This window comes from Marmota flaviventris, chromosome 9, assembly GCF_047511675.1.
Source record: "Marmota flaviventris isolate mMarFla1 chromosome 9, mMarFla1.hap1, whole genome shotgun sequence".
Lineage (NCBI taxonomy): Eukaryota > Metazoa > Chordata > Mammalia > Rodentia > Sciuridae > Marmota > Marmota flaviventris.
In genome coordinates this window covers 949,891-973,480 of record NC_092506.1, presented here as the reverse complement: position 1 = coordinate 973,480, position 23,590 = coordinate 949,891, and the positions used below count along the sequence as shown (strand labels likewise).

General features: G+C 61.9%; 1 protein-coding gene across 26 annotated transcripts; it reads left to right on the top strand.

Moving 5' to 3' along the window:
• Nucleotides 1-7,661: 7,661 nt before the first annotated feature.
• Nucleotides 7,662-22,568, top strand: LOC139706840 (uncharacterized). 26 transcript variants are annotated; one of them, XM_071615910.1, is made up of 8 exons: nucleotides 7,662-13,213; nucleotides 14,080-15,109; nucleotides 15,206-17,592; nucleotides 17,843-17,985; nucleotides 18,111-18,381; nucleotides 18,722-19,003; nucleotides 19,486-19,594; nucleotides 21,249-22,568. In XM_071615910.1, exon 1 carries the CDS (start codon nucleotides 11,157-11,159, stop codon nucleotides 12,288-12,290), a length of 1,134 nt encoding a protein of 377 aa, XP_071472011.1. In that variant the 5' UTR covers nucleotides 7,662-11,156; the 3' UTR covers nucleotides 12,291-13,213; nucleotides 14,080-15,109; nucleotides 15,206-17,592; nucleotides 17,843-17,985; nucleotides 18,111-18,381; nucleotides 18,722-19,003; nucleotides 19,486-19,594; nucleotides 21,249-22,568. The 26 variants fall into 26 exon arrangements, with proteins under 26 accessions (XP_071472011.1, XP_071472010.1, XP_071472029.1 ...); XM_071615909.1 differs by having other exon boundaries at nucleotides 20,744-22,568; XM_071615928.1 differs by lacking the exons at nucleotides 19,486-19,594; nucleotides 21,249-22,568 and having other exon boundaries at nucleotides 7,662-12,547; nucleotides 12,912-12,974; nucleotides 13,087-13,213; nucleotides 18,722-19,164.
• Nucleotides 22,569-23,590: the final 1,022 nt, after the last annotated feature.

Genomic DNA, 23,590 nt, shown 5'->3' with positions numbered 1-23,590 from the left:
CAGAGGGGAGCTGGGTCTCCTGGCGGCCTGCAGCCATGACAGTGGCCCATACAGGAGATGGAAGGCCAGAAAAGAAGGCAGGTCAGAGGAGCCCCGGCCTCGGAGTCGAGGCTTGCTGCCTCGCTTCTGCCCCTGCCTCCTTCAGACTGAGTTGTGATAACGCGCCACAGCCTAACAGTGACACAGACAGCCATGCTGGTGGCTCAGACGCACACGGCAGACGCACCCTAGGCAGCCCTCGGGAACCCAAGTGCTGCCCCTTGTGCAGGGTTCGAATGGCGCTCCAGGGAGATGCCCACTCCACGGGCACCTGGAGGCCAGGGCCGTGCACTGTTCTGTCTTGCCCTGGAGCCCCAGTGGCGCCTTCCCCAGAGACCCTGCTTCTGTAACTCCCCAATGGGATCAGTCACACTTCCTCTGGGGCCTGATGAGATTGACTCTGGTCCTCGTGGGGACGCCTACGGTGGAGCCTCACGTGACGGGGAACGTGGCTTGTGAGCGGCTTCTTCAGGTGGACTGCAGACCCTTCCTCTGCGTCTGCGTCTGGTGAGGGCAGCGGCCCCCCAGCAGTGGACAGTGTCCCCACCACCCAGTGTGTGCCCTCGCCCTGGCAGCCACTGCTGCTGCTGTCCCTGGAGATGGCCTTTATAGAAGCACACCACAGGTGACCGTTGGGGCCTGCTCCCTCGCTCTGTGCACCGCTACACGGAGTCTGACCCTCCCTGCCGGTCAGGTTCCACCCCATGAGGCCAGCTGAGGGGCTGAGGGGCGGCTCCAGCATGCAGGATGGCCCAGTGCCCTCAGTGGGGCTGGTGGCCAGCTATGTCCAACGCACAGTTAGCTGCCTCGTCCCCTCAGTGCCCGGCGGTGCCACCTCCCACCTCCCACTCTGCTTCCTGTCCTTGTGGCAAGCGGCTTTGCTCCACCCAGGGCTCAGGCCAGGAAGGGCCATCTTGACACAGACCCGGAGCAGTAGGCTCAGCAGCCCACAGGCTGGAACCTCCAGAACTGTGAGCTGACCTTTTCTCTTTATAAGCTGATTAGCTGAGGTATTCTGCTGCAGTCCCGGGAAACAGACTAACACACTAGTCTAGGACCCACCTTCCCGTATGAGTTTTAGAATGACCTGTCTCCAGCTACAAAAATTCTTGCTGGGATTTCGATGGAAATTATATTAAACCTTAATTTGGGGAGAATCGACAGCTTGACTACTTTGAATTCCGCTGGGGCACGCTTGAGCACAGAGTCCCTGTGCACACCTCCGAGCTCTTCCATGGGTGCTCTTCGTTCTCAGCAAGCGCGTCCGGGCGCCCTCCAGCCCTGGGCCTTCCGTGCTGTCTGAGCAACTGTGGATGGTGGTGCTGCAGGCCAGTGACGGCATGACTGTGGCCAGCGTCCACCCCGAGTCACACCTGGTGGGCATCTTGCACCCTTCCTCTTCCTGAGCACACGCTGGCTCTGGTTGAATTGGGGTGGAGCCTGTGGATTTCCTATCCAGACAACCACGTCACCTGCCAACAGGCTCCACTCCAGCTCCGCCTCCCAGGACCCTTTCCCTTCTCCGGCTGAGCCGAGTCCTCGCCCGTCCCCGCACCCTTCGCCTCCCAGGACAGGGTTAGTGCCAGGGCTGTTTGGTCTGGGTTGTACCCTGGTCCCTGTTCTCTGTCTCACTGAGGAAATCCCTGTTTTCCTGAGGTGTTTTGTTTTGTTTTGTTTCGGGCACTGGGATGGAAACCCAGGGCGTTTCTACCTCTGCGCCGCAGCCCAGCCCTCTTTATTCTATCTTGAGGCAGGGCCTGGCTAAGTGGCCAAGGCTAGCCTGGAACTTGTGATCCTCTTGCCTCGCCGCCGAGTCTGGGATCCCAGGCGAGGCCCTGTGCCTGGCTTCCTGGGGCTTTCTGAAGAGTGATCGCCGATTGGCAGGTAAATGGATGAACTGGAGACTACTGTGCTAAGTGAAATAAGCTGATTCCAAAAAACAAAGGCTAAAATGTTCTTTGTCATGTACGGACGGACGGACGCTGACTCCCAATAAGGGGGAGGAATAGAAGTTCACTGGGTTAGACAAAGGGGAATGAAGGGAGGACCCGGGAAGGGGCTTGGGAAGACAGGAGAAGTGGGACCGAGCTTCCTGCGCTCACGTGTGAGTACACACCGGGGTAGCTCCACACGGTGTTGAAGTCACCCTCCCTGTGTGTACGCCCAAACACTCTCACGTCGTGGATATCTAAAAAGAACAAATAAAGTTTTCAAAAAGGGTACATGTGGAACTCTGCTGCTGCCAATTAGCCAGCTCCTTCCTGGCCAGAGGGTCATGTGGAGGGGGGTCCTCAGTGAAGGTGCTGGGGGGCTCTCGCATGGACACCCTGTGCTGAGCCCTGGCCTGACTCGCTGTCGAGCTCCACATGAGGCTGGGTGGGCCAGGCAGGGTCTGTCCCAGACAGGTCTGTCCCAGGCAGGTCTGTCCCAGGCAGGTCTGTCCCAGGCACACTCCGTGGACCTCTGCCCGGTCGCGGGCAGAGTGTCCAGTGCCAGCTTGGTGCAGCTGGTTGACCACGGTGCTTGGCTCCTCTGCATGCTGATGGCTTCGGCCGAATGCTCTGCTGGTGTGCGGAGGGCAGTGGACACCTCTGTTGCTCCTGCCGGCTCCTGGCCTCCTGGGGACGGGTTCTGAGCCTTCCCAGGGCGTCTCGGCTCGCCCGCACTCCCGCAGGATGCAGGTGCGTCATCCTGGGCTGCCCACCCCTCTCTGCCAGCCCTGGGAAACGGTCCTGCTCCCTGCAGCCTTGTGGGTTCGAGGCGGCCTGTGGCCAGTCTGGCTATCCTTCTGCGGTGGGTAAAACGCCGTCTCTTGGGCTTCCAACCCGCTCTCTGGTCCCCACATGCTCGGCCCTGAGGCCTCCTGGAGTGGCCTGCTGGGGCTCTCCTGGTTGGGCTTCCCATTCTGCCCTCTGGGAGGACCTCCGCCTTGCTGCTTCCACTGCCCTCTCAGCCGCCCGGTCCCTTCTCCAGTTATCAGCTGTGCGTCAACGCAACACATTCCCGAGATAAGCCACTTAGGAAGAGATAAGGTGGGCTTTGACTCACCGTTTTGGAGGCCCCGGTCAGGACCCATTGGCCCTGTTGCTTGAGGGCCTGGGGTTGGGTGCTTGTCCTAGTGGAAGAAGAAGACAGAGGAAGGGGCCGGGTCCCCCCATCCCCTACGGGGCACGGGCCGGCCACCCAAGGCCTCCCCTGGCCCAGCCTCCTGAGCTCTCCTCCTGCAGAGCCACCCTGGGGACCAAGGCCTCGGCACACGGCCCCAATGTCAGAGCCTCGTCTGCATGACCGCAATCCCTATGGCTGACCTCCTGCTGGCCAGGGTGTGGGCCAGCTGCTCCGGCTGCAGTGCACTGATGCCCACTCTGGGGCTCTTTCCCTCCACCCCGTCTCTGGGCCCAACCACTGGGGTTTTGTCTTTGCTTTTTTATCTCTCTCTTTTTTTTTTTTTTTTGGTGGGGGGCAGGGTACCAGGGATTGAACTCAGGGGCCCTGGACCACTGAGCCACGTCCCCAGCCTCTTGTGCATTTTATTTAGAGACAGGGCCTCACTGAGTTGCTGAGAGCCTCGCTTTTGCTGAAGCTGGCTTTGAACTCGTGATCCTCCTGCCTCGGCCTCCCGAGCGGCTGGGATACAGGGTGGGCCACTGCACCGGCTGCTTTCATCCTTTTGATTATCGTAATCTCAGCTCTGATTTTCCCTGGTTCTCCTTCATACTTTTGCTTCTCTGCCGGGACTTTCTGGTTCTTCACTGAGACGTCTTATTTCTTAGTCTGTCGGTGTTTTACAGTTCAGGCCTCGCAGCAGCTGCCCTGTCTCTGCTGGATGCAGCACCCATCTTCTCCCCGCTGGCCCCTGCTGACCGCCATGGGCCTTGGGTGGAGATGCTCCTGGTTCTGGGGCTGTGGAGCCTTTTTGTGTGAAACTTGAACATTCTGGATGCTGTTATGAGGCTCTGGACCTTGACCTTCTTTAGCTGACCTCCTAGAGTGGACACTTGGGAGGGGCCCCAGGGTGGGCGTTCCACTCTGCGCAGTGACACCTGGGGGAGGGGTCTGCTCACTGCAGGGGTGGGGAGCTCTGCTCCCGGTGGGCCTCATGGACCTTCCTGGCCGGGCTGCGGTCCCACCAAGTGGTGCTAAGGTCCTGACCTTCCACTGGGCCTGCGCTGCCCTGAGGGGGGTGGGGACACGGGGGAGAGCCAGCTCCAGCACAGCCCCCTGGAGAGCCTTCCAGGCACACAGAAGCAGGAAGCCCCCGGTTTGGGTGGACCTCTAGTGGCCCTCTGCGGTGGCCCCAGAGTCCCCGAGTTTGGCCGGGTGCCCTTTCCTGACACAGGTCCCCCTCACTCCCTCATCATCAGCTCATTCCAGGGGCAGAGCCAAACCAGGCCCCGGGAGCTGTCCCCAGGCGGAGCTGCCCACTCCCCGCCCTCCGCCCCGCCCGCGCAGGTTGGGGTTTTCGCTGCAGGTGGAAGGAAGGCAGAGAGGGCAGACCCACGCTCCTCGCTGGACACCTTCCCTGGAGCTCCTTCCCTCACCTGGTCTGCCCCTCCCCGCCCTCCCCGCGCCTTCCAGGTGGGCCCGCCTTCTCCCGGCCAGGGCCTCTTCCCTGTGATGGCCGCCCTGGCCTGAGCACCCACCCCCACCTCTGGTCTGCCAGCTCTGTGTGGAGGGGGCACCGCTTCCCGCCCCTGGGTCCCACCCGCCTTCCAGGTGTGTTCCGAATGCTCACTCTGGACCACTCCCAACAGGGTGGGAAGGACCAGGCCTCTGGGTCGCCCCAAGACAGTGTGCTCCCTGCACTCCGTGAGGTCGCCTCAGGGGGGACGGATCGCCCCAGGCCCCCAGCTGTGCTCCCAGGTACCACCCCTCGTCTTCTCGCTGAGTTGGTATCCGTGTCACCACTGCTCACATGCATCCTCCAGGCCCTGGACTTGCAGGATAGCCTCAGGAAACACTTGCTGGCCCTGGGCTTTTACAGCCTTGGGGGCCTGCCACTCCCTGCCTGTCCCTATGGCCACCCCTGAGCTCCCCTTCTGTGTGGCTGAACCCTCACTGCTGGGGCTGTGATCCCACTAACCCAGCCCCCACGAGAGGGTCCTGTGTGTCTGTGTGCACCTGGATGGGTGACGGGGGTTCTCAGGAGCCCCGGCCAGGCGGCTGGGCAGCACCTCCTGGCGTGCTTGTGTCCTGTCTGGGTCTGCACTTGTCTGCAGGTCACCCTGCTTTTTGCTCCTGTGTTCCTCTTTGTCTGCTCTCCTTTCAGGGAACCAATTGTTTTCTTTTAAAATAAACTTTATTGAAGTCTAATTTAGTATAATAAAATCAATACATTTAAAGTGACTATTCGAAGATCTTTGGCAAAATATATATATCACATAACATTGGGTCTTGCTTTTTGATCCAACCTGAAAAATCTCTGCCTTTTAATAGAATATTTAGTTCACTTACGTTTAGTGTAATTTTATGTGATTGATTGGATTCATATCCACCTGTTAGAGTTGTTTTCTTTGTGTCCTGGGTGGTTCCTGGCTGCTCGAAAGGTCTTCTTTGGCCTTTTGTTTTTGCAGCGATCTATCTATCCCGTGTGTAGGTACAGTTAGTTTCTTTGTATTTACTGCACTTTGAGTCTGTTTCTCAGGGTTGGTGGCTCTAGTCAAATCTTTTTCTCTTACATCTTTTCCCACCCTCTTTAGTCCTTTCCTCTGAAGCTCTAATTCTCTGTCAAGTCCATTCGAGGACTATTATATTTCAGATATTGGGTTTCTAGATTTGGTGGGTTTTCTGTTCAGGATTTCCACTGGGTTCCTTTTCTAGAGTTTCCACATCTGTCCCCAAGCTCCCGTCTCCTCTCTGCTTTCCCTTGTGAGTGATCCGGTGTGTTTATAACGGCTGCTTTACTTACCTACCAATGCCAGCCTGGGCTCTCCGTGGGGCAGGTCCATGATCGCTCTGTTCTTGGTTCCATCACGCTGTCTGGACGTCTTCATTGTGCACTGGACTTGGGTATGATGTGCTGCAGAGCCCTGAGACCTGGCACTCTCCTCGCGAGCACAAGTTCTGTTCCAGCAGCTGGTTCCATTCTTGGTGGGTCCACCTGGTCCCGGGAGCAGTCCTTGCTGTCTGGTCTCTCTTGGCGTTGCCCTTATCCTTGGATTTAGCAGTCTGTCCCTGGCTACGGTGCTCTTCCTGAGCTGTCACCTTTCTGAGTTCAGGGTAAGCCCAGGTTGATCCAGCGGCCCCCACAGCCACCATGAGCTGCACACTCTGCCCAGGCCCCTGCCTGCTGTACTCCAGCTGTGTAGTGTCACCCTGTGTGTGGTCAGCGGCCACTCAAGCAGCCATCCTGTCTGCAGTCTCTCCGGACGTCCAGTCTGTCTGGTGGCATGGAGCTGACCTCAGTCTGCTCTGCCCAGCGAGCTGCTGCTGCTGGCCTGAGCTCTCTCTGGGTGCCTGCAGACAGGGAGGCTCCGAGGAAAGCAGCCAACACGGACCTCACCCCCGTCCACTGGCGTCATCAAGGGTTGAGCCCCCCCATGCTGCCCCCTCTGATTGCGGCTGAGTGGCAGGTGTGTTTGTCAGGTGGGGCTGTTCCTAGCCGCACAGGGAGCCCCTCGGGGCCTTCCCTCCCGGAGTTCCCTCCTGGTCCTCAGGAGCTCCGATGCCCTGGGGCCTTGCTCTGTCGGGTGCAGTGCCCCCTTTCCATGGGCTTTCTGGGACTCTCCACGGGCCCCGACAGCTGGGAGTCTGCTTGCCAGGCACAAGGCTGTGGCCTCCCTGGAGCGCTCACGATGTGGGTCCCCTGGGTCCCTGGGTCACCAGTTGGTTGGGAAATCTGTCCTTGACATAAAAGTCCGTGACTTAAAGGAGTAAGGCTCACCCCAGGCTCCGGGGCATGAGCTGTGAGCTGGCCGGGGCTTCCCCACCCACTGGAGCAGGGCCTCTGAGAGCAGTTCCAGGACCAGGCTGCGCCTAGGGTGGCAACCTGCGGTGAGATCGTGGGCAACAGGGCCAGGGGCCGGGCACTTCACAGGTGCATGGCCAGCAGTCAAGAGTAAGGGACGGGGCAGGGGGGGTAGGCAGAGCACCGCAGGGAGGGCAGACCTGAGGGTGCTAAGTGTCCACCCGGCATTGCACCTGGGCTGGGGAGGCAAGGGGCACTCCTCGTGCAGGGCCAGCGTGGACAACAACAGAGGCCACAGGAGTGAAGGGAGGCCCAGGAGTCTGGGGGGGGGGGCACTGTGCCTCCCTGGGGTACAGTGGGACTGCCAACCTTGGGTGGCACCGCATGCCATGGAGTGAACAAATGGCTAGTGACCAGCAGCCAGACCGCGGGACGGTGTCACCCCTCCCACCTCCTGACTTTGCCCCAGACCCTGGCCCCCCACTCTCATGGCCCTACTGGGGGGTTCTGAGGCTGGCAGCACAGGACTGGGGCTTTGGGGTGGGGTCTCTAGAACCTCAGGAGGCAGGCTCCTGTCTGCCTCGCCTCAAAGAGGTGTCTGGGGAGGAGGTAGGAAGGAAGAGAGGAGGGGATCAAGGACAGCAGAGAAGGGGGGAGGGAGAGGTTGGAGGAGGGAGGGAGGGAGGGAGGGAGAGGGAGGGGGAGGGAGAAGGAGGGAGGGATGGAGAAGGAGGGAGGGAGAGGTTGAGGGAGAGCTTTGGCCAGAGCTTTTGCCGATGCTGACCCGCCCCTCGCAGACAGGAGGTCTGAAGGCCTTTCTTTAGAAAGATGGGCAGCAAGACCTGGCCTCAGCCCAGGACCACAGCCCCAGCTGCCCTCCTCTGGCCCCTCAGCAGGTTCCCTGGGGCCTGAGAGTCCAGAGGGGCTCAGGCCCCAGCCAGGGCTGCATGGAGCTGCCTTCCTGCAGCCTCACTGCCCTGGCCTCCGTGGACCAGGGGCCAGCAGCCTTGCCCAGACAGCTTCTGCCTCGTTGCTGGTGCCCCCTCCCCTGCCCCGGGTGGGGCTGGCTGTCTAGACTGTGGGGCTCCTCAGCCCCCAGCTTTTGTCCCCAGAGCGCCTGCAGCACACAAAAGGGTATTTGCCTTCCCACTCCTGCACCCTGGCTCCTGGCCAGCCTCGGGGCCTGGGCCCCCCCACCAGAGGGGCAGACCCGGAGGCCAGGCCGCGGCTGCCTCTGAGGGCAGGATGGAGCCACAGGGCTGGGTGGGTGAGGACAGGCTGGGGAGCTGCACCTCCTGCTGGGGGTGGGGGCCTCATGGAGGGTCTGGGACTCAGAGCAGGACGTGGACGAGTGGCCGTGAGGCTGGGAGAGCATCTTGGGGCTTGGAGGGCTGCACAGATGCAGAGACGTCTGGGGAAGGGGTGGGCAGGGCCGCCCTGGCCGTGCAGGCCTAGGTGGGAAGCCAGGCTGGCTGTGGGCGAGGCAGGACGTGAGGGGCCCCCAGCCCCTGGGCCTGACCCCCCAAGTTCCCCACTCAGCACCCTGGGCCTCTCAGGTGCGCCCAGGCCCCACCCCTCCCAGCCAGCTTCAGCCCCTTCCTCAGTGGGCCACCTCACCGTCCTGGCCCTGTCCCGCCACTCGAGGGGACACCTGCCTGTGGCTGTCTTCCCTACATTCCTAGCTGCTCACTCTTCCTGGCTGGGTGTCACTGTGACGGGCACCTCTCCTGAGACGCCGTCTGACTGACAGCCAGTAGGGACTCCAGGGCAGTCTCCCCCTCAGCAGGATCCCCTCTGGGACCTGGCCACAGACGTGTGGGGACACTGTCAGCCTTGGGGGGCCCTGGCCCAGCAGCAGACACTGGTGCCTGAGGCCCCCTGCTGGCCCCCTGGACCCCCATCCCCGTTCCACATGTGGGGGACGCCCAGGTCGATGGTCCTGGGAGGGACCCCAGGCCTAGCGCCGCACCAGCGCCCAGCTCCCTCCACTCCTGCCCTAGGTGCCCCACACGCACTGGACAGCAGGACCCTGGTCTGGTGCCCGCCCTGCCCCGCCAGGTGGGAGCTGGGCAGAGCTGCCTCTCAGGGGCTGGGGAACGCCCTCCGGCCTGGGCCCGCCCGCCGGCCCGGCTCCACCTGAGACAACATCCTGGCCTGATAAAGCCCAGGCCCCAGCTGAAGGCGCACACCTGGTTAATCTGCTTATCTGCTGCCAGCACAGCCACGCCCGACAGGAGCCTAGATAAGGGACAGGTCAGGGGCCACTCCCAGGTGTCCAGCAAGGCCAGGGCCCAGGCCTCACAGGCCCCTGGCCCAACTCAGGGGGCAAACGGTTTTGATCCCCCTTCCCTGCACCACACCGGCAAGGGTCATTTTGGAGCCTGGTCTAGATACAAAACAGTGGCCCTGGGAGATGGCCACTGTCCACGTTAGTGGCCAGGGAAGTGTCCATGCCTAGGAGGGGAAGCCAGGGAGTCTCCAACATGGATCCCCTCTCTAGTCTCTCAGCTATGGCCAAGGTCCAGCTCTGAGCTGAGTGGCAGGCCTGAGGCAGATGACACTAGACCTCAGTGTCCCTGTCACACCCTGATCCCACCGCCTGCCCCATGTCCGCTCAGGGCCAGGCCCACCAGCCTGAGCTCGAGGTACCTGCATCAGGGGGAGGTGAGAGCCGAGAGGGGAAGGTACTCCCAGGCTGCCAGAGGCCTGGACCCCGGGAGGCAACCCCCAGCCCCCTCCAGACCAAGGCCACTGAGCACTGAGCCTGCGGGACTGGCCATCCTCCCAGGGGAGCGCTTTGCCCAGGGTCACACCGCACCCCCGCAGCCCATGCTGACCGCCGCCCCAGGAGGGTGCATGGCTCAGCACTGGGCTGCCGTGCCTCTGCAGCTCAGTCCGTCCATCTGTCCCTCCAGTGGCACCCCGAGAGTCCACACTGATTCCTGCCTGCAAACCTCAGGAACCCAGACCCCAGGTGGACCTCAGAGAGCTCAGAGAGCCAGTGTGGCTGGGCAGTGGGACACGTGTAGGGACGCAGGGGGCACATGGTCGGCAGAACCCGTCACAGCTCAGCAGGCACAGGCAGCCAGAGGCACCCTGTCAGAAGCCTCCCTCGGGAGATGACCAGGGGTGGACAGTGGGCCTGGACTGGGGAGGCGAAGCACAGGGTGGGGGTGGGCCCTCAGCCCAGGCCTTGTTCTCGGGACCCCAGGCCCCGTCCCCACTAGTGCCCTGCTCCCTCCTGGCTCCTGCGGGCTCCTGGACGCAGCAGGCCCTGGCTGGGGGCAGGTCTGCCTGCCGGACTCACTTGTGTTCCTGTGTGAACATCTGGAGCAGCAGGCAACCCAGGTCCAGGACAGCATGGACAGGCCCTGGGCAGCTGGCCATGTGCTTTCCTCAAATACTGGCCACATGCACGCGGCATCCTTCACCCCCGGTGCTCTCGACCCACTGGACCTGCGTCCAGAGGCCCCTCTGCTACCCGCCCTGCTCTGTGTGGGAGTGAAGCCTGGTGGGCCTCTGGTTGGCAAGGCTGGGGTGCCCCATGACCCTGTTGAACCCTCAAGTGGTGGGCGGGGTCAGAGCCTTGGAGGACCACAGAGCTAGGCCCCCAGGGACCTCCCATGACTCCAGGAGCCTCTGCCAAGGTCCAAACCAGAGTTGTCACTTGCTGAGGCCAGGAGTGAGGAATGTCCTTGGGGTGAGAGGCAGGGCCTGTCACCCTGGACACAGGGCCACCCGCCCTGCTACCCCCACCACACTGCCCCACCACAGGCCAGCCTGGGGTTGGGCAGCATGGCCACTGCTGCTGCAGGGGTGGTGTCTGCCTCGCTCACTGGCCCCGGGGGACTCTGTCTTCGTCATGGGTCACCCAGGGCCAAGCGGGGGTATGTGAGTGGCCCCCACTTCCTTCTTGCCTTTGTCAGCGTCTCAGCTGGGGGTCCGTCTCAGCTGACCTGATCCGGCGTGTGGGGCACACCGCAGAACCCAAGGGCCCGCCTCCTGGCACTGAGGTCCAGGCAGACCGTAAGCCAGGCTGGAAGCTCAGCTGGCACAGGCCTTGGAGGCAGGGTCTGAGGGCGGCAAAGCGGGCGGCCACCTCAACTCATGGCCACAGGGCCTCTGTCACGTCCCTGGACAGAGATGTGGAACTCAGGACAGATACCCTGGCCCAAAACACTGCTGTCCCTGGGGTGAGCAGATTTGTCCCATGCACAGCCAGCTCGGGGGGCTCCATTCCCAGGACCTTGGGGTGAGATGCCAAGCGGGTGATTGGACAGGGTGCCCAGCCACGGACTGTGTCCCCCTGGACAGTGGGGAAGGCTGCTGGCTGGCTGCAGAAGGGGGCTTGAGGGTCTCCAGCCCAGCGGCCTTCTCCCACGTGGTGTCCTTGAGGAGGTGCATGGGCAGGCAAGGCGCAGACAGCCCTGCACTCCCGAGCAGCTCTGGGAAGCCATCCATCAGTCTTACCCTCTCCAAGGCCTGCCAACTCCCAGCAGCAGGGGACACTGCCCACTGGGACTCCTTCTGTCCCTGTCTTTATGTGGAAGTGAACAGTAACTCTCAGGTATATATTCTCTGTCTACCAAGCCCGCGGTGCCACCTGTCTGCCCTGAGGTTCTCAGAAAGCAAATGCTATGCAGAGGAGGCCAAATGGCCCCAGGTGGTTCCTGGTAGATGTGACGATGACCTTGTCTTGGGACAGGCCCTCAGTAAGACACTGTCCGCTCCAAACCACACCATCACAGTCCCATATCCACATGAGGGCGTCCATGAGGGAGCAAAGCATAACGTGGCCTGGATCAAGCCCAGGAACCCCAGGACACCCAGCTCAGGAGACCCCAGAACACCCAGCTCAGAAACCCCCAGGATACCAGCTCAGGAGCCCCCAGGACACCCAGCTCAGGAGCCCACAGGACACCCAGCTCAGGAACCCCCAGGACACCGAGCTCAGGAGTCCCCAGGACAGCCAGCTCTGGAGCCCCCAGGACACCCAGCTCAGGAACTCCAAGGACACCCAATCAGGAGTCCCAGGACACCCAGCTCAGGAACCCCAGGACACCCAGCTCAGGAGCCCCCAGGACACACAGGTCAGGAGCCCCCAGGACACCCAGCTCAGGAGTCCCCAGGACACCCAGCTCAGGAGCCCACAGGACACCCAGCACAGGAGCCCCAGGACACCCAGCTCAGGAGTCCCCAGGACACCCAGCTCAGGAGCCTACAGGACACCCAGCTCAGGAACCCCCAGGACACCCAGCTCAGGAGTCCCCAGGACACCCAGCTCAGGAACCCCCAGGACACCCAGCTCAGGAGCCCACAGGACACCCAGCCTGGGAGTTCCTGAGGCCGCCACCTGGCTCAGGGTTAGGGCCCACTGACAGGGCCCTGTGGATGACGCCCGGGGCTCATGAGGAGCAGGCCCTGCCCACCCAACAGGCCCATGCATAGGACTTTCCAGCCTGCCGCTGTCCATGTGTGGACATTGAAGAGGCCTCTGTTGGCCCTGTGGGTTGACCTGGCACAGGTGGGATTCCTGCCCATCCTGAAGGCTCTTAGATGAGCAACCACCCTGCCCCTCCTTGGGACAGCTGTGGCTGAACGGTGAGTCTCATCTGGCCCCTAGGACTGTAATGAGGTACAGTGAACGGCCGTCCCCAAAAGATAAGCCCAAATGCTGACCTCTGATCCTGTGGGTATTGCCTTCTGGGGGATATTGGCAGGTGTAGATCCCAAAGAGCACCTGGCGGGTGGGGGCTAAATGCTAGGACCAGTGTCCTTACAAGGGAAGGGCAGACAGGGATTCGGGACTCAAAAATCATCAGAAGAAAGGAGACAACTGAGCCCCCAGAGGCTGGGTGAGTGACGAGTTCCTGCCGGGAGCCGGGGGACGGACCCTTCCACCTCCTGAGTCCGATGGAGGCCTCCTGGACCAAGAAGACAAATTCCTGTCCTTTTCAACCACCAGTTTGAGGTCATTTGTTACAGCAGACCCAGGAGACATGCAGTGGCCATCGCACTGAAGACCCAGGCAAGGCTGTAGGGTCCACTAGAGCTGAGACCATGTCCGAGTCCCTCCTGGGCACAGCCTGCCCCCAGCAGGCAGACAGCTAAGAGTGACAGAAAAATGCTCCTCCACGCAGACCCAGAAAGCTTGAGCCCTGAACCCATGTCCAGATCACCCCTGAGCAGAGAGCAGACGCAGGGCCCTGTCCTGGGGAGGTGCGTCCTCTGACCCTGGAGACAGGTGCCTCCTCTGACCCTGGACAGGTATGAAGAGGCAGTAAGTCTGGGAAAAGTTGGCTTGGGCAGCCTGGATGTGGCCTGCTTGGCCCTTGCTGGCCACACTGCTCTGTGCTGTGTCCTGAGTGTCCCTTCCTCCCTTTCTCTGCTGAGGGGTGGGATGGTCCCAGAACTCAGAGCTTGTGGAATTGCTGTCCCTATCCTCCAGCCCTCCTGCTGGCCAGAACAGGAGCCCAGTGTTGTAAACAGGGTCAGGCTTCCAGGAGGAGACTGGCAGGACGGGAGTGACAGGTCATGGGGATGGGGCAGAGGGCTGAAGACCGATGGGCAGCTCATGTCCACAGACAAAGCCCCGTGTGGCTTCTCAGCTGGGTAGGGCATGGAGGCCTGGCTGGACAGCCTCAGCACCACCAAGTGGACCCCATGAAGAGCAGGAAGGGGGACAGAGTTGAGCAGCACATCAGGTGCTCTGCACAGTTGGTCTCCAAGACCCCGTGAGCCAAGCTCAGGCAGTCTCCGTGTTGCTGGTGACCCCAGTTATGTCAAGTACCCCTCCCCACTCACCCCTGGCCCTGCTGTGACTTTCCCCCCAGGTGGCTCTGCTCAGGAGATATGAAGTGACCAGGGCCTTTGGGGCAGTGACCACTGGTCCTGGTGCCCAGCATGCTGTCCTGGGCCTGGCCACATGGGCCAGGAGACTGCCAGGGGTGCTTGGTGGGCAGGGCCAGGTCTGCCTGGCCGTGCCAAAGCAGTTCAGATCCTTCCCATAGGCAGCTCCAGCCCCACCCAGCAGGGGACATAGCCCCATCCTTGGGGCAGCCACCTGCTGACCTGGGTGTGAGCTCATGGGTCACTGACATGTGCTCAGTCCTTACAAACCTGCCTTTGCACAGTCCTGTCCACACACCATCAACCATCACCCCGAAAGGCAGATACCACCAAGTATCCCTCAGCTGCCGGAAGAACAGTCAAGACGTGGTGCAGCCGGGCAGCTGGATGCTACTGGGCCTCCAAAGGGAAGGCCGTCCTGACATCTGCTGCCAACTGGACGGACCCCAGGACACTGCGCCTGGTGAGAGGGGCCAGGCAGCAGGACAGACACTGCAGAATCCCGCGGGGCCCTGCAGCCCTCAGGTCCACAGAGGCAGAGAGCCCAGGGGCCGGGGCTGGAGGGCGGGAGTCAGGCCAGAGGGACAGAGCTTCAGACGGAGGAGATGAGGACGCCCTGGAGGTGGGAGGGCCACAGCAGGTGAGTGTGCCCAGCGCCCAGGGTGGGGCACTGCACGTGGTCAGGATGGGGTTGTCTCCCACCTCCCTCTGTTCATACTGTGTTTTGTAACGTGGTGAACTTCGCAGTAGAATTTGCCACCGTGACCACACGTAAGGGCCACGTTCAGCTCTGTGGCTCCGAGTGCTCAAGCTATGCCACCAGCTGCACCCACGGAGCCTGACCCGTGCGTCCAAGCAGAGCCCAGGCTACATCTGAGCTGCGGGACCAAATCCTGAACTTCATGGAGGAGCCCAATGAGAGGACCATCCAAAACATGGTTCCGCCAGCCTTCGGCCGACAAGTGTCACGCCCAAGACAGTGACGGGGACATCATGAGGAACTGACAGGGGAGCAAGAGCGGAAGAGGGAGGGCAGACCTGCCCCCCGGGGCTGCATGTGAGTGGGGTCACGGAGCCTTCCCTGACCTACTGCAGACAGAAGCCTGCAGGCCATTCGTTCTGTCTCTTATTCAGCAAATATTTACTGAGCTCTGACCACACACCTGTGCCACTGTGCCCTTGGAGAGCCTCACTGGGTGCTGCAGGCAGAGCCCGCCGGCTGACCCACAGACTGTCCAGGACGGGCCAGGCAGCTTGGCAGAGGGGCCCCGGGGCAGCTCAGCACCAGCCCCTGTGCCACTGCTGCTGCTGCAGGTGGGTCAGTGGCAGCTGCTCCCTTGGGGGCACCTGGAGGACAGCCCAGGGATGACAAGGCACTGCACCCTCGGGGCTAATCCGGGTCTCCTCCAGCTCAGGTCCAGTGGTTCCGGGTTCCCTGGGGAAGCCTGAGTCATGGGCCTGCAGCCCAGCAGGGTTCTTGGGTCCGTGAGCCGTGTACCTTGGCACCAGTGCCAGCAAAAGACGCATTTATTCACAGAAAAGGAAAATATCTTCTCCGGTCACCCTCCTCCCTGGGAAAACAAACGCCCAGGTTATCTCCCCTGGGCATGGGAATGGGCCTGGGCGCAGAGGTCAGGCCCTGGGAAGGAGGACTGCTGCAGTTGACCAGTGTCTCTGGAGCCATGCTGATCCAGGCCAAGAGGGGGTGAGGTCAGGGGAAGCTGAGGGCAGCAGAGGACCCTTCTGATGGACACACTTAAGGACAACACCCAGAACTGGAGCTGAGTCCTCGGCTGTCCATCCCCCTCTAGGCGGCAGCCCTGGCCCAGGAGCAGGGATGTCCCCGTGGGTGCCACCGGTGTCTGGGCACCATGTGGACTGGGATTCTTAGTCCACTTGTGGCCATGCAGGAGGCAGGAGGGCCATGCTCACTCAGCAATGCCAACCAAGGCCCAAGAGCAGGTGCCATGGCGCAGAGCAGACAGGGCTGCCCTCAGCCACCTCCAAGGCCTGCCCAGCTTGAGGGACTCCAACCGGAGGGCCTTGGGACACTGCCCAGCTGCCCCCCAGGGCTGTCCTAGTCTGGGGACTCTCCCTCGTCCAGCAGACACGGAGCTGTGTCAGGGCCCCACCCAGGGTGGGAGGATGCCAGTGGGAGACGGACCCAGGCCCCTCAGCTCATGTGAGAGAACGGTCATCAGGCAGTGACCACACAGCCAAGGGCCAGGTGAGGAGCAGGTAGGGGCAGCGGGGGTCTGCTTGGTCCTGGGAGTGGGGACAGCACTGAGGAGGTGGAAAAGCGGGGTCTCTGCAGATGAGCCAGAAAGGAAGCCGTAGGCTGACCTCCGGGACGGCCAGGGCCGCGGGCAGCAGGCAAGCTCCTGTCCAGCACCGTCACGCAGGCCCCAGAGGCAGGGGCCTCCCTGGGAGGCGGAGGCCCAACCTTGCTGAGGGGGTGCCTGGGAGGACGGTGCCTCTCAGCCCCCGAGCCCCCATGGACCCCCAGACTCGAGACCTCACTCACACTCTGCACGCTGGTGGGAGCTCCGCGTGGCAGGCGCGAATCATGTTCCTGGCTCTCGGTCTGCTGCTCCTGTCACCCTCGAGGCTGCCACAGTCAACTCAGCTCACGTGGCCAAGCCGGGTCCAGGGCCAGCACTTGCCCTCACAGCCCGGCAGGGCAGAGCCACGGCCTGCTGAACAGGAGGAGCCCTGCCTGGATCTGAGGGCCCACCTCGGGGCGGGGGAACGGGGCTCCAGCCCAGGGCCTGAGCCTGTGGCCCCGGGAGGCCGTGACCCACCCTCCACAGGGTGCCCCCAGCCCAGCGGTCCCCTCCCATGGTGGGCCTTTCCTCCTCCGTCAGTCACCACGTGGGGCTGCCGACCACACTATCCCCTGGCCCCCACCGTCCCCCAGACAAGCAAGGCCCAGCCACTGGCCCTGCAGGATGCTGCCCCCTTCTGCTCCAGAGGACTCCAAGCCAGCAGCGTCCACGTGAGGGAGGGCACACCTCAGGACGTGTGGGAATACTGGAGGCAGGAGGGCAGGGGGCGGGGACCCGCGCCCCCCAGACAACGTGGCCAGGCCACGCGGGCGCACCTTGTTTGCACACAGGGCTGGCCCAGCTGCCTGTTTAGCTATGGGATTTGTGGGGTTTCAACGAAGCTCTGATGACCAGGTGCTGGTCAGCGCCCAGGCTGGTGGGCAGTGGGGAGCTTCCCACCTGCACTGGAACTCAGTGCAGAGTCTCCCTTGAGCACCCAGGAGGCCCCCCCACCCAGAGCCCCACCCCAGAGCCAGCGCTGGGGTCCACCGGAGCCTCCCCAGGTTGGACGCTCAGAGCCCCTCAGGGAGGGCCCAGGCCTGGCTGCACCCAGTGGCCCCTGGCAGCTCTCTCGAGCCCCTGCCACCCCGCCTTCTTTCTCTCAGCCCCTGGCAGATTCTTCCAGAATCATGGGCTTCCGCATTTCCCTCCCCTGATTGGTCCCACTCAGCTGGACACCCAGTGGCCCTCACCCTGGCCACCCACCATCCTCCTCCCTTGTAGCCTCACGGCCCTCCTCCGCCAGCCCCAACCCTGCTCCATTCCTGGAATGTGCCTGGGGCCCACTCTATGCCCAGCCCTGGGAGCTGCCTGGGAGCCCTGCCTGCCCCTACTGGACCCTGCACTGCCAACCATGTCCACCCCAGGAGGAGGAAGGCTGTGGATGACCAGTGACAGCACAGCAGCCTTTACACTGGGCCTCCCCCTTCTCGGCCCCCACGAGGCCTCGGTGCACACCTGTGCTGGCCAGGGGTGAGTGCTACAAGCTGGTCTGTGGGAACTGGCCCTAGGTCTCTGCATTCCTGCTGACCCTGCACAAAGCGCCTCAGGGAGGGGTGTCCCTCTGACACATCTGTGAGGGACATGCCCCAGGGTGCTGCTCCTTGTCCTCAACTATCCCCAAACACTGGGCCCTGTTCCTCGGCCATTTACCTGAGGTGGGGGCTGGGCCAGGGCTGGCCTCCAGTGGGGCACGGCTCAAGGGACCCTCCCTCCTCTGCAGCTTCCGGGTCCAGTCTCTGTCAGCGCCTTGAGCTTCCCCTCTCCCACGCTGTTCACCCACCAACCAGGCTCTGGGACTCGGGGTGCAGGGCACCTGCTGAACTGGCTGCTGCCTGCACGGAGCTGCTACAGGCCTGATTTGGGGTGAGGACAGGGGTGGGGACAGTGGGCTGGGATTTGAACCTAGGGCTCGGGACCCACTCCATGGGCCGGCCTGGGTTCTGGGGTCTCACCACCTCCGGTGGCCCAGCCTATCCCCCGTTGTCCAGAGCAGCCCAGTGAGCGTCCACGTACCCTGGGGGCCAGGCAGGCAGCCTCCAGAGCGTGCCAGACAGCCTGGCCTGGAGGAGGCCCAGGCCCCCGTGGGGACTCCGTGCAGGCCGCAGCAGCACCTCCCAGTGGCTGCCCGAGTGTGGCTCAGCCCCTGGCTTCTCCACCAACCAAGGCGGCAAAGGAGAGCACAAGAGCCCAAGGGCTACCTGCATGGCGGGGCAGTTAGCAGACCAGAGAGACCAGCGGCTCTGTCCCCCGAGGAGACAGGTGAGCCATGCCCCAGACCCATCAGAGAGGGTGGCGGGTGGGGAGCCTGCCCAACCAGTCTCTCTCCGAGGCACCCCAGGGCCCAGCAGGTTCTGTATGGAGGACAGTCGGGGGTCAGGTCCAGTGCCTGGCCCTGGCTGAATTCACCCAGGGATGAAATTCCCCAAAAGCCTCTAGCCTGTCCACTGAGAGCCGGCTGAAGGCCTTGGGCCCGACACTGTGGTCAGCAGAGTGGGGCTCGTGCCAGACCTCCAGAATGTGCTGGGGCTCCGACTATGCCACAGGGGGTGACACGGGTCGGGGCTGCCCACAGCTCTCACAACCCTGCCCTCCTGCACAGCGAGGCCACCTGGGGGACTCTGCTCCCTCAACCCGCGGGGAGCACAGGACGCCACAGCCCCACCCACACCAACCCTGCAGGAAGGAGGGACCCCAGGCAAGATGGACCTCAGGGACGAGAAGCAGAGAGAGAGATGGAGAGGGAGACACAATGCAGAGACAGCCAGGAGGAGAGACCACAGCGGAGACAGAGACAGAGAGACATCAAAACAGAGACAGCTGCAGATGAGGACTGTCGCACCTGCTGCCCACGTCCACAGCAGCCAGGAGGAGGCAGCAACGAGTGTGTGGACACAGAAGGCAGTCCCTCCCTGGGTTCTGGGTGGATGGGGACGGTCACTTGGGGCAGGGGTGCTGCGCACACAGAATGGTAGGCAAAGTGGTTAAAGGGGAAGCTTGCTGGGTGATTTTGCCACAATTGGAAATTGTTTTATTTATTACTTATTTTTATTTATTTACTTATTCACTCATTCATTCGTTCACTTGTTTGGTGTTGGGGACTGAACCCAGGGATGCTTTACCACTATGCTACATCCCAGCCCTTTCAATTTATTAATTTAGGGCCTCACTAAGTTGCCAGTTGCTGAGGCTGGCCTTCAACTTACAAGCCTCATGCCTTAGCCTCCCGAGTCCCTGGAATGACAGACGTGGCCACCACACCTGGCTGAGCAGTGACATTGTTAAAGCGCTGAAAGAACTTTGAGCCCAGGCCTGTAGTCCAGGCAAGGTGCTGGCCTGGGAGACTCAAAACCGATGCTCCAGCAGGCATCCAGGGAGGACCCCACACGGGAGCACGTCTGAGAGGCTCTGCAGCGTCCGCAGGCAGGGCGGGAAGACACCTCCGGGAAGTTCAGCCGCCCTCAGAAGAGGCCGGGTAAGAAGGCGGCCACGGGAGCCACCGCACACTGGCATTGGGCCCTGCACCCAGCACCACACAGGCAACTGGGGTGGGGGGGAGCTGCCTCTGCCTTCAGATGCCCTCCGGCTGCTCCTGGGGGCCTCTCCGCCCTGCACCTGGGGAAGAGCTCCCATGGGCTCCCGGGCAGGGCTGGGACTGGGCCACACGGGCCACATGGTCACTGTGGAGTTGCCACTTCCCTGTCACAGCCACCACCGGGGAAGTGGCAGGAGAGGGACAGCCGCACCAGCGGTGGGGGGGGGGGTAACCAGCCCCAGACGGCACCCTGCACCCCTGGCACACGCTTATCTGGCTTATCAGTGAGTTGACCACAGCTCACGCGGGAAGGCGCACAGGAAGTCCTTTCCATCGCTGGGTAAACTTCCGTGGCCTGGAGCGTGGCCATCCCCCGACACCTGGCCAGGAAGGCCCCGAGGTGCCTACGTCTGGCAGAGGGTGGCCGTCCTGCTCCGGGCTCTGCTTGGGCCCCGTGCCGTGGGCCGGAGGCTCTGGGGAGCTGCACTCTGCCCACCACCAGACCCCCATCCTGGGCTACTTCTCAGGCAGGGCCTGAGGCCTGCCACCATGTGGGCTGGGTCAGGATGGCTCAGGCTGGTGTCCAGGTGGCACTGGGGCTTTTGGTCTTCGTGTGAGGTGTGGGGACACTGGGCGGCATGGGGGACAGGTACCCATAAGCACAGGGGCCAACAGGGCCTTGGTGCAGGCCACACCAACTTATTCTGTGGCTGACTGTCCTGCTGTCCATGTGGGCAGCCTGCCTCATCCCCTGGTGAGGGCAACTGGTCGGGGGCTGTGCCTGGCCAACTGACCCCTGTGGCTCCTGTTTCTAAGCCCAGACTGAGGCCAGTCACTTAGGCCGTGGCATTGCAAGGGCCTCAGAGTCAGTGAGGGCAGCCAGACCAAGTGGTGAGCCAGGCTTGGGTGCCCGTCTCTCCCTGGAGGCCCCTGAAGCCACATGTCAGAGCCCTGGGGGACACAGGCTCTTGGTTCACTGCCCACCCTGCAGAGCAGCAGCCAGGCTGCTCTTGTGACATTGGGCCACAGAGCCACCTCCCCTGTCCAGGGAGTGTGAGGACACCTGGGTGACTCACTGGCCATGTTAAGCAGGGTTTCAGGGCCCACAGGATGGCTCAGTGGCAGCCCCTGAGATGAGAGGACGCAGGGAGGAGCCCCTTCAGCCCAGGACCAGGACCGCTCTTGCTGGCCTTGGCAGATGGGCCCGCCCACCCGGAGGAGGCCGGGGAAATGCCCAAATGCTGTGAAAGGGCAGGGTGGGCTTGGTTCAGCCTGAAAACTGCCAAGAAGCAGAGGGAGGGGAGAGGGAGGCAGGGTGGCTCTACCGGCTGGCTGCCCAGCAGGTGGTCAGCACCCTGAGACTGGAAGCTGGGAACTTGTGGAGCTCAGGAGTAATGCTGTGAATCCAGGCAGCCTCTGCTGTCCAGGGCGTGAAGGCCATCATCCTCTGAGGTCATAGCAGGGTCCCCCGAGCCAGCAGCCTAGAGCTCTGCTGACCCGTCCACATTAGATTAAGGCAAGAGTCAACTCCTGAGACCGCGGCTTGGATGTCAGGGAGGGGAGCAAGGCTGATCAATACCCCTGCTCCGCCCAGTCTCCGGAGGAGTGGACGGGAATGCCAACAGCAGCAACTAGCAAGCTCCACGGTGCAGAAGTCGGCTCTGGACGCTGAGGCAGTACTGACCAGTGCTTCCAGAGTCCATTGCCCCACACCCAGGGCTGGAGGTCGCAGATCAAGGGGCCTCGGGCTGAATCTTCTCCCTGGGTCCTTGCCGGGTCCTGGGCCTGCCCTGTTCTCCCTTCTTAGCAGAACACCTTGGTGTGGGATTACACCACCCCAGTGCCCCCTCAGCTTTATCCCCCCTAAGAACCTGTCTCCCAGCCCAGGGGGGAGGCTCCAAGATGCAGACGTCGTGCAGGAGACCCGGGCGGCCGCATCAGTCCGCCAGAGCAGAGTGGGAGGCCAGGGTGGCCGGCGGGATCCTGCCAGGTAGGTCCCAACTGGACACTGTCCATCCTGTAAGCCTTCCTGGGGCTCCTCTCCAAGGTCTGCCTGGCCCCACAGAGGCTCTAGGGGCCAGTCACGCCACTCCAGGGGCAAGCTGCTCGGATCTGGCATCTGGTCACTGGCCAGGGCCTCAGCCAGGATGGCTCAGTCCAGGGGGGAGTCGTCCTCAGGGGAACCAGGGCCCAGAGAGCGACAGGCCCTTGCCCAGGTGGGAGGGGCTCGGCACTCCAGCCACGTGGCTGCAGCGCCCGTGGCCCAGGCTTTTCAAGATGAGCCGTCTCAAGCACCCCAAGGAACAGAGGAGGGCAGCACGCACCCCACCTACTGACCACGCAGCACTCACCACATTAGCACACCGCCAGTTTTCCTTTGGTAAATCAGAGGTCCCAGCAAAGATGGGGCACCCCGTCCAGTCCTCTGCGGAGGCAAGGAGGTCCTCAGACATCTTCACGCGCCTGCCACATTAGTATTGGAAAGGGGTCACTGCGCAGGCCGGCCGAGTCCGCAGGGGCCACTGTGCCCAAGCTTGGGCGCTCTGCAGCGCCTTCAGGAGCCGGAGACGTGTGGACTCGACGGGTTGGCTCTGCTGCTGGCCACTTGTGTTCCCAGGTGATGGCGGGATAGGATAGGCGTCCACTGTCCGCAGGCGGGGGGCCACCAGGCGCCTGTGAGCTATGGGGAGGTGGTGGGGCCTTTGTGGGTGGGGCCTGCTGGAGAGAGTTGGTCACTCTTTAGAGGTGAGCCCCGAAGGGAGCCCTCACCCCCTTCCTGCGCCCCCTTTGCTTCCCGCCACCACTGGGAAAAGTCTCCTCCGCCACCCACTTCTGCCATGATGCGCATGCTTCCCAGGTGACCGTGGAAACCTGAAACCGCAAGTCAGTCAAAATAAACCTTTTCCCTCATTAAGTTGATTATCTGGAGTATTCTGTTGCAGTGGTGGAAACTGAGTAACACAAGACACTCTGGACACTGGTCGTCAATAATCACAGAACACGTGGAAATCATCTTTTTTCACTTCCTGGCTTATATTTTTACCTCATCACATTGATAGTTTCCAAACACAATTTCTCAAGTGTAACATAGTCAAATGTGTCAGTCTCTAATGACTTGTGGTTTTAGTGATTCCAGGTCTCAGTCTACTTTCAGATGCTACAACAAAATACCCAATGCTGGGTAGGAACTTTATAAAGAAAGAAAAGGGGTTTAGCTCACAGTTTTGGAGGCTGAAGTCCAAGATCAAGCAGCTGCATCTGTTCTGCCTCTGATGCGGCCCCCAGCTGCCTCACAGCAGAGCCTCAGACAGCCCTCTCCTTCCCGTCCTGATGTCCGTCACCTCTTTTCTTGCTTTATTGCCCTTGGCAAAGACTGAGAGCACGCGGCTGCAGCGACCTGTTCCCAACTGCCTTGGGAAGGGCAGAGGCCCCAGGGAGCCCGTGTCGCTGTGAATCCTCGGAAGAGGCCCCTCCTCCTGTGAGGGACGCCTGCTCCCCCTGTGGGTCCCTTGGTCCTGTTTTGCCTCCACTAAGATCAGCGCAGGGCAGAGGACCGCAAGCTTCCCGCTGGGAGCCTGAGGCATTGTCCTGGGGATTAGGTTAAACACACCTGTCAGCCAGGCCCAGTGACACTCACGGCCACCCCAGGATCATAAATCTGAGGTCAGCCTAGACAACTTAGCAAGATCCGTCTCAAAAATAAAAATTAAATTACATTTAACTTAAAAATAAATGCACAAGTATATTTAGTAGCTCCTGCCACACCCAAAAAATGTGTGAGATGATAGATGTGTCAGTCTACTTCACTATGGTGACGTTTTAGTGTTTGCATCCCATGGCATCATGCTGCAAACCTCAAATGTACCCAATAAAACTTATTTCCTAAAATGTCCTGTGACATTCCTGAAACTTCAGGAGCCACCAAGTGTCTCTGGT

Excerpts from the sequence above, each read along its gene's own strand:
- LOC139706840 (XM_071615910.1), top strand. The coding sequence starts at position 11,157 with ATGCACAGCCAGCTCGGGGGGCTCCATTCCCAGGACCTTGGGGTGAGA.